Source organism: Physeter macrocephalus, chromosome 21, assembly GCF_002837175.3.
Source record: "Physeter macrocephalus isolate SW-GA chromosome 21, ASM283717v5, whole genome shotgun sequence".
NCBI classification, from domain to species: Eukaryota; Metazoa; Chordata; class Mammalia; order Artiodactyla; family Physeteridae; genus Physeter; species Physeter macrocephalus.
In genome coordinates, this window is record NC_041234.1 from 48,290,324 (window position 1) to 48,300,689 (window position 10,366).

At 38.5% G+C, this 10,366-nt stretch overlaps 1 protein-coding gene across 1 annotated transcript in view; it reads right to left on the reverse strand.

Annotated features, from left to right (window-relative positions):
- Positions 1–10,366, reverse strand: part of TEX11 (testis expressed 11) — a 374,728-nt gene that overhangs the window by 143,020 nt on the left and 221,342 nt on the right. Inside the window, exon 16 of the mRNA XM_028482531.1 lies at positions 6,199–6,336. Within this exon, the coding sequence (XP_028338332.1) occupies positions 6,199–6,336 (138 nt within the window). The remainder of the gene's footprint in view (positions 1–6,198; positions 6,337–10,366) is intronic.

Sequence of the window (10,366 nt, forward strand, 5' to 3'; positions counted from 1 at the left end):
CACACTGGTCAGAATGGCCATCATCAAAAAATCTACAAACAATAAATGCCGGAGAGGGTGTGGAGAAAAGGGTGGGAATGCAAATTGATACAGCCACTATGGAGAACAGTATAGAGGTTCCTTAAAAAACTAAAAATAGAACTACCATATGACCCAGCAATCCCACTCCTGGGCATATACCCTGAGAAAACCATAATTCAAAAAGGGTCATGTACCACAATGTTCACTGCAGCTCTGTTTACAATAGGCAGGACGTGGAAGCAACCTAAGTGTCCACTGACAGATGAATGGATAAAGAAGATGTAGCATATATATACAATGGAATATTACTCAGCCATAAAAAGAAACGAAATTGAGTTATTTGTTGTGAGGTGGATGGACCTAGAGTCTGTCATACAGAGTGAAGTAAGTCAGAAAGAGAAAAACTAATACCATATGCTCACACATATATATGGAATCTAAAAAAAATGGTTTTGATGACTCTAAGGGCAGGACAGGAATAAATACGCAGACATAGGAATGGACTTGAGGACACGGAGAGAGGGAAGGGTAAGCTGGGACGAAGTGAGAGAGTAGCACTGATATATATACACTACCAAACGTAAAACAGATAGCTCGTGGGAAGCAGCTGCATTGCACGGGGAGATCAGCTGTGTGTTTTGTGACCACCTAGAGGGGTGGCATAGGGAGGGTTGGGAGGGAGACGCAAGAGGGAGGGGATATGGGGATATATGCATACATATAGCTGATTCACTTTGTTATACCACAAAAACTAACACAACATTGTAAAGCAATTATACAATAGATTTTTTTAAAAAAAATTTAAAAATAAATAAAGATTATGGAGGACCTTAAGTCTAAGGAATTTGGTCTTTATTTACAGGGTGCCACTGAAAATTATTGAGCAAGATACAATAATCAGTTAGATTATTCCAGTATTCTTAGAGGTAATGAGGGCTTGGACTAGGGTAGTGAGGTAAAGATGGAAGGGGAGACAGCTGGCAACAATATTGCAGAGGTAGAATTGACCGGATGTGGCACATGACTGAATACGGGGGGAGAAGAAGGAATTCATGAATCTAAGATTTCTGTCTTAGATAGCTGTATATACCCAAAGACAGTAGAAAAGTGGATGTGGGCTATGAGAGAGATCAGGGCTAGAGATATAGATTTGGGTATGGAGAGCTGAAGCTAAGAAAACAGTTGATGAATTTCTGAGGGGATAGTGTACAACAGAAATAAAAGAAGGGAGCAGAGAATAAATTCAACAAATGTTTATTGAAAACTTACCATGTACCAAGCACGTTCATGGGCGTTAAGGATAAAATGGAGAATGAGATAAACAGTACCTGCCCTCATCCAACATTTATTTGGGAAAAGAGACTACCAATAACATAAATAAAAAAGGAACTGTCAGAGCAATAGGATTAAGAGAGTATGTCATACATAGAAAACAAATTAACAATTACCAAAGAGGAAGGGAGGTGGGGGAGGGATAAATTAGGAGTTTGGGATTAGCAGATACAAACTACTATACATAGAACAGATAAAACAACAAGGTTCTACTGTATAACACAGGGAACTATATTCAATATCTTGTAATAAACCATAATGGAAAAGAATATGATAAAGATATATATATATATAGATATATCTGAATCACTTTGCTGTACACCAGAAACTAACAACACCACACTGTAAATCATCTATACTTCAATAAAAAAAAGAGAGTATGTCATTAGAAGCCAAAGAGAAAGTTTCTAGAAGGAAAAAGTAGTATTATATTCTCTCGTGCTAGAGAGAGTAGAGGACAAAATGGACTGAGGGAAAAAATCATTAGACTTGATCATTAAAAGGTCACTAGCAGGGCTTCCCTGGTGGTGCAGTGGTCAAGAATCCTCCTGCCAATGCAGGGGACATGGGTTCGAGCCCTGGTCCAGGAAGATCCCACATGCCGCGGAGCAACTAAGCCTGTGCGCCACAACTACTGAGCCTGCGCTCTAGAGCCCGTTAGCCACAACTACTGAAGCCCACATGCCTAGAGCCCGTGCTCCGCAACAAGAGAAGCCACTGCAATGAGAAGCCCGCGCACCGCAATAAAGAGTAGCCCCTGCTCACCGCAACTAGAGAAAGCCCGCACCCAGCAACAAAGACCCAACGCAGTCAAAAATAAATACATTTATTTAAAAAAAAGGTCACTAGTGATATTCAAAAGAGCAGTTTATAGAATCAGATGCAAAAATCATCAAGAGGGAAGCAGGTGGTGATGCCAAAAACCTTAGAGTCATTCTTGTCTCTTTTTTTCTCTCTTATCCTACATCTGGTTTGTCAGAGAATTCTGTCAGCTTTATTTTCATATTCTATACAGAATCTGACCACTTCTCACCATCCATACTTCCTTCATCCTGGTCCAGGCCACCACCATCTCTTGCCTAGATTATTTCAGTGGCCTCCTAACTGGTCTCCCTGCTTCCATCCTTGCATCCAGCTCAGTCTATTCAACACAGTGGCCGAGTGATTTTATTAAAATACAAGTCAGATCTTGACACTCCTTTTCCCCAAACCCTCCCACTGGCTCCCCATCTCACTTAGACTTAATGACACAAATCTTTACAATGAACTATAATGTCTTTCTTACATGATCTGTTTCCCCACTACTTCCTTGATCACATCTCCTGTTTTCCCTAATATTCCCTCTGCTCCAGCCACATTAGTCTCTTTGCTGTTCCTCAAACACCACATATATGCTCCTACCCCACACACCAGAGCCTTTGCATTTGCTACTCCCTCTGTCTGGAATGCTCTTTTTAAAGGTATCCTCATAGCCATATCCCTCACTTCCTCAGGTCTCTACTCAAAAACTTCCTTTTCACTGAGGCCCTCTCTGGCCACCTTGTCTAAAATTCCAACCCTTCATTCCTCCTCTAAAACATTTAATACTACCCTTTCCTACTTAGTTTTCTCTTTAGCACTTATCACCACCTTTGGGCTCCATCCAGCCTACCATCTATCAAGCTAAGTTTTACTTTTTTAAAAGGCTGAAAAAAATCAAAAAAAAGAATACTTTATGACACAAAAATTATATGAAATTCAAATTTCAGTGTTCCTAAATATAAAGTTTTGTTGGAACAAAGCCATGCCAATTTGTTTACATATGGTCTACGCCTACTTTCATGGTACAACAGCAGAGTTGAGTAGCTGCAAGAGAGACGTCTGTATGGCCTAGAAAACCTAAAATATTTACTATGTGGTTCTGTATAGAAAATTTGCTGACCTCTCTAATATACCATAATATTTATCTTTTTATTGTCTGTCTCTCCTAGTAGAATATAAACTCTGTGGGGGTAGGGGGTTTTGTCTATTTGCCTAGGACAGTATTTAACATGTAGTAGACAGTTAATAAATATTTTTTGAATGAATGAATACTAAAAAAATATAGGCAGTAATTTTAGGTTATAAAGTTTGGTGATGAAAGGAAGGACAAACTATAATTTGGGGAGGATGACAAGGTTGAAGAAAGGTTTTTGAATAAAGAAGGCCTAAAAATAATTGTAGTGACAGGGGAAAGAAACAGTAGAGAGAGAAAAATGAAGGAGTCAGGGTTGAGATTTGTAGGGAAGGTCCCCTGGGAAAGTAACTTCTTTCTCACAGATAAGGGAGAAGAAAGAATGGATAAAGAGAGAAGGTGATGAAGTTCATGTCAGTGGCTACAAGCCCAGGAAATTAGAAGATAAGGTTTTCTGCTAAAAGGAAGGATAAGGCATAGGGGCTTAGGGATAAAAAAAATGTTTTGGAATCACCAAGGATTGGTGAGGAGTATGACAGAAAGTCAACAAGAGTCCGTTTTACTTAGTGCCTATATGAAAACTATGAAATTTTAGCAGATTCAATAAATATGGTTTCACAAAATTTCTGAACAGTACTCAAGTAGATCAAGGGAAGGTGTGAAAAAAGCAGACAATAAAAATTAACAAGACTAGGTGGGAATAGCAAAATAGTAAAATATGATGAACTGTGTAACTGTTTCACCTTTCTTCATCTGTCTTAGTGCACAGTAGAGTATTCCTTACATATGGAGGTATCAAATCAATGTCCGCTAAGTTTAAGACAGGAAGGATGAAATGGAGAAATATACTAACAGTAATCAACAAGGCAATCTGGCCTTAAATGATATAATCACAAACTGAGTATACATATTAGGACCTGCCTGGTTTCCTGCTCTCTTCTTCCTCTCCTTATTACTAATACCATTTGAACTCCCAATTATAAGTTCAGTCCTACACTAGGCTCTAGGACCAAACTTGACATTAGTTAGAGGAAATTTAAGAAGCAGTGCTTCAAGTCTTAGAAGACTGTACCATCTATTCACTTTGTATTCTTTTTCCGGTAACTGCATCCCAGTCTGGCTCCCTATGCCTGAGCTCCAATCTTAAAAAGAGCCTCATGTTTCTTTCACTTTAGGTTTGGAGTTCGACCTTGCTCTTTCTAGTCTATCTATACATACCCCCAGTGATGCAAAGATTTGAGTCCTGCATCTGAGTCCAAATCTCTATGACTGAAGACCTGTTCCCTGCTGATATGCTTATGTGATGCCAACTACCTATGTGCCTAACTTATGGAATCTTTCCAACAATTAAATTTCCGCCATTGCCATAATCTTCTGATCTGCCCATTAGGATACCCTGATGCCAGCTGCCTGGCTGAGTCAAAGGCAACTTGTTCATCTCTGTAACTTCAGAGACTATCACAGTATCTCATACTATGTTCTTTCTATCTTGACTAGGTGATTAGATATCCCTCCTTGGCCTGCAGATGTATCCATCCCCCCAGTTGGCATGTCTAGCTCCAGGTCCAGGTCCTTCCCAATCTGCCAGGTTAACATAAATCATAGAGTTACAAAAGCTTTGTGATTACCTTCTTTACAGGTCTTTAAGTAAGCAGTAGGAAACTATCTTTCTGAAATAGGTAACGGTATTCTGAGCAGAAATAAAATGAATTAGGTAACAAAATCTATGTGACATCTTCTTTTCAGGTCTTTAAGTAAATAGTAGTCAACTATCTTTCTGAAACGCTTAAATGTTAGCCTGTGTAGAAATACGATGAATTAAGTAACCTTTCAACTTCTCTTTCAGGACCGTGAATTTACAACAAACAAACTAAATGGTAAATATTCTTTTGAAAGAAAATCTGAAGTATTTATTAAGGTAAACAACCCTTCAAAGTAAACAAATCTTCAAAGAAAATGTCTAAAATTACAACCCTTAATCACATATTTTCCCCTAAATTTGTTATTAAAACTTAAAAAGCAAAAAAACCTTCATATTTTATCTGGATCCATACTTGTACTTCTTGTTTTTCATCTTACCACAAGACAATACGCCCCACCCCATTATGTGCATACTATATGATAACCAAAGGAAGAAATGTCCCAAATGCTTTGGGGAGTATGAATGGCTCTATCCTCAAGCAAGTTTTATCCCTTTTACCTTCTAGAATTTTGTCCTGATAAGAAATCAAATGCTGAACATTTTTTTTTTTTTTTTTTTTTTTGCGGTACGCGGGCCTCTCACTGCCACGGCCTCTCCGGTCGCGGAACACAGGCTCTGGATGCGCAGGCCCGGCGGCCATGGCCCACGGGCCCAGCCGCTCCGTGGCATGTGTGATCCTCCCGGACCAGGGCACGAACCCACGTCCCCCGCATTGGCAGGCAGACTCCCAACCACTGCGCCACCAGGGAAGCCCCTGAACATTTTTTTAGATTGGTTGGAAAGGCAAAAGATAACCCAGAAAGTAAAAGAACGATATTTCATCCAAGTGTTTGGTCTCACTGAATGCTTGACCCAAAAAAATGTGTACCTTAAAATTTATTTTGCTTCAAAGGACAATACTGAAGATGGTTAGCAGCAGATAACTTTGTTCATGAATAGCACTGATATATTACCTTTCAGAACAGGGTGTTAAAAATAAACAGTAAGTAATGGAATTAAGAGTCTCCAAATTTTCTCTCCTTTTGGGAAGTTCCATTCATTAATGTTTATAGTGTGCAAGTCAGGAAAATATCAATTTGACTTTGTTCTGTATGAAGTAACTCTCACACATCCTAACCTAATAGCCAAGAAGTCACACCACTACAACCATCTCTCTGCCATTGCCCATAACAACATTTGCTGCCTTTGAAAAACAGATAAATCAAAGGACCTTATCAAGTTGTTCCAAATGCAGGTAACAAGAAGCCACGTTCCTCTGTAGCTTGGCAAAGTCCACGTACGTTTGATCACATGTATAAAGTCTCAGAGAACAGTAGTACCAGTGTAGGGCATCAGCATAATCTTGTACCTAAAGTTTAAAAAGAAATAGCAAAATCACAGAGATATCTCTATATTTGACCCTAATTGTTCCAAGTCACCTTTAGAAACAAAAAAAATGGCACTGTTTACATTTTTAGGCAACCAAAACACAACATCCTCTTTAGTTGAATGGTAAGTGCATTTTATTATCAGTCTTGATTAATACAAAGTTATAGATAAAGTGGCAATCAATATTCTCTCTTCTTCCCTCACATTAGAGGTTTCACGGAAACCAACAAAATTAAAAGGCAACCTATGGGGCTTCCCTGGTGGCACAGTGGTTGAGAGTCCGCCTGCCGATGCAGGGGATACGGGTTCGCGCTCCGGTCCGGGAAGATCCCACATGCCGCGGAGTGGCTAGGCCCGTGAGCCATGGCCGCTGAGCCTGTGCGTCCGGAGCCTGTGCTCCACAACGGGAGAGGCTACAACAGTGAGAGGCCCGCGTACCGCCAAAAAAAAAAAAAAAAAAAAGGCAACCTATGAAATCAGAGAAAATATTTGCAATATTTCTGGGGGTTAATATCCAAAATATATAAGGAAATACTACAACTCAGTAGCAAAAAATAAAAACAAGAAACAAGAACAAAAACAAAACCCGATCAAAAATGGGCAAAGGATCTGGACAGACTTTTCCAAAGAAGACATACAAATGGCCAATAGGTACATGAAAAGGTGCTCAACATCACTTATCATCAGGAAAATTCAACTCAAAACCACAATGAGATATCACTTCACATCTGCTACAATGGCTAACATCAGGACAAGAGATAACAAATGGTAGTGAGGATGTAGAGAAAAGGGAAACCTTGTACACTGTTGGTGGGAATGTAAACTGGTATAGCCACTATGGAAAACAGTTGGAGGTTTCCCAAAAAATTAAAAATAGAACTACCATACAATCCAGTAATTCCACTTCTGTGTGGGATAACCAAAGAAAATGAAATCATTATCTCAAAGAGATAATTGTACTGCCATGTCCACTGCAGCAAGCCAAGGTATGGAAACAACCTAAGTTGCTGTTTACTGATGAATGTGGGTAAAGAAAGTACAGTTATATGTATACAATGGAATATTAGCCTTAAAAAAGAATGAAATCCTGCCATTTGTGACAACATGGATGAACCTGGAGGACATTATGCTAAATGATATAAGCCAGAAAGAGAAAGACAAACACTGCATGGTATCACTTATATGTAGAATCTGAAGTAAAGAAAGAAAAGTCAAACTCATAGAAACACAGAGTAGAATGGTGTTTCCCAGGGGTTTGAGGGTGGGGGAAATGGAGAATGGTTGGTAAAAGGGTACAAACTTTCAGTTATAAAATGAAAAAGGTCCGAGGATCTAATATATACATTAGATATATGGTGACTATAGTTTGTAATACTGGATTGTATAACTGAATTTTGCTAAGAGAGCAGAACTTAAATGTTCTCACCAAAAAGAAAAAAGGTAAATATGTGAGGTGATGAACATGTAAAATAAATCATCAGAACGCCTTCACACTGTATATGTATATCAAATCAAATCACCACACTGTACACTTTAATCATATTTTTGGCAATTGTACCTCAATAAAGCTGAAAAAAATGAAATTTCACATATGGAATGAAGAGTCTGAGAGGGTGGTGAGCCACCCTAGAAAACTCAGAATACAATTTAAAAGTTATTAAAACAACAATGATAAAAACTTTAAACAAGAACACCCATCATTTACCATTCAAATACAGCTATTTTCATTTTTCCACATTCCATTTTAATTTTACCCTTCTGTATTTTTATATAGTTGTAATCATACCTTATATTACAATTTCATTTTCTATTCTTTCCATTTAACTTCATTTTGTAAATATTAATCTATGTTGCTATGTAGGATAAGAAAATGTAAAATATTCAATAAATTTCCAGGTTTTTCACTATTTTAATTAAATGCTATGTTTTTGCACAAAAATATTTTCTTACTTTTGAGGCACTTTAAAATTTTCAATGGTAAGAAACTATTAGGAAAAATCTAATAGAAATGACCTGGATAACTTTTTTGAAGATAAGAAAATTAAGATTGCTCATGCACACCAAGGTAAGGTAGATGAGTCCCCTGTACCTTACCAAGAAACTTCACATTTTTCAATGAAAGACAGGAGTCATTAGTACCTAAAAGGAATAAAACTCACTCCCTACTAGAAACAACTGTGCTGAGGAGGTATAACACTGCCTTTGACTATTTAGCATTAAGATTACATTTTTCGGGCTTCCCTGGTGGCACAGTGGTTGAGAGTCCGCCTGCCGATGCAGGGGACATGGGTTCGTGCCCTGGTCCAGGAAGATCTCACATGCCGCGGAGCAGCTGGGCCCGTGAGCCATGGCTGCTGAGCCTGCGCGTCTGGAGCCTGTGCTCCACAACGGGAGAGGCCACAACAGTGAGAGGCCCGCGTACCGAAAAAAAAAAAAGATTACATTCTTCTACAGTGTTGAAAGTGGGAGTTAAAAAAATTATCCTGCAAGGCTGGAAAATGAGAGAAAAAAAGATTCAATATGAGAAGGAAATTCTGAAATAATTTTTTACTTGCTCAGTTAAGAAACAGAGACCCTCTAAAAGAAAATAAGAATATCATTCTATTTTGTGGCACCTTAATGTATAAAACAAGATGTTCTGATATATGTATACACTGTGAAATGACCACCACAATTAACATATCCATCCTTCTGCAATGTCTAATCTGATGTTAATACTATGCAGTATATTTTTGATCCTAGACATACTTTTCATCTCTGGAAGTTTGATTTGGGTCTTTTAATCTTCCTTGTCTCTACCTAACTTTTTGAATATATGGAATACAATTATAAGAGCTATTTTAATGTCCTCTGTTAATGTTAACTTCTATATTAGTTTCAATTGTTGCTTCTTTTCTTCATTATAGGTTGTATTTTCCTGCCTGTTTGTATGCTTGGTAATTTATTATCAGATGCCAGACGTTATAAACTTTACCTTGTTGGGTGCTGGATAGTTCTGCATTCTGGTAAATATCCTTGACCTATACTCTGGCAAGCATTTAAATTCCTTGGGATCAATCTGATACTTTCAGGTCATACTTTTATGATTTTTCAGGTAGGCCTGGAACAGTGCTCAGTTTAGGACTAATTACTCCCCACTACCAAAACAAGACCTTTCTGAATTCTCTATCCAATGCCCCATGAATTAGAAGTTTTCCAGTCTGGCTGGTATGAACAGGTTCTATTCCCAGACCTGTGTGAGTGCCAGGCACTGTTCTAATACTTTTAGATGGTGACTCCTCTGGCTTTAGGTATTTTCATCCCATATTATCCTGATCAGGACTCTGTTAAACACTTGAGAAGGATTCTCTGATTGTTTGAGCTCTCTTTCTTGCTCTGTTCTCTCTGATACTCTGTCCTATGAATTCTAGCTATCTTGGTCTTCCCAGACTCTCAGCTCCAACTCCTCAAATTAGGAAGCCTGCTAGGATCCACTTCAGTTTCTTTCCTTTTTTTTTTTTTTAAACATCTTTATTGGAATATAAGTGCTTTACAATGGTTTGTTAGTTTCTGCTGTATAACAAAGTGAATCAGCCTTATGTACACATATATCCCCAAATCCCCTCCCTCTTGCAACTCCCTCCCACGCTCCCTATCCCACCCCTCTAGGTGGTTACATAGCACCGAGCTGATCTCCCCAAGTGATGTAGCTGCTTCCCACTAGCTATCTATTTTACATTTAGTAGTGTATATATGTCAGTGCCACTCTCTCACTTCGTCCCAGCTTACCCTTCCCCGTCCCCATGTCCTCAAGTCCATTCTCTACATCGGTCTTTATTCCTGTCCTGCCCCTAGGTTCTTCAGAACCACTTTTTTTTAGATTCCATATTTATATATGTGTTAGTATATGGTATTTGTTTTTCTCTTTCTGACTTACTTCACTCTGTATGACAGACTCCAGGTCCATCCACCTCACTACAAATAACTCAATTTTCTTTCTTTTTATGGCTGAGTAATATTACATTGTATAT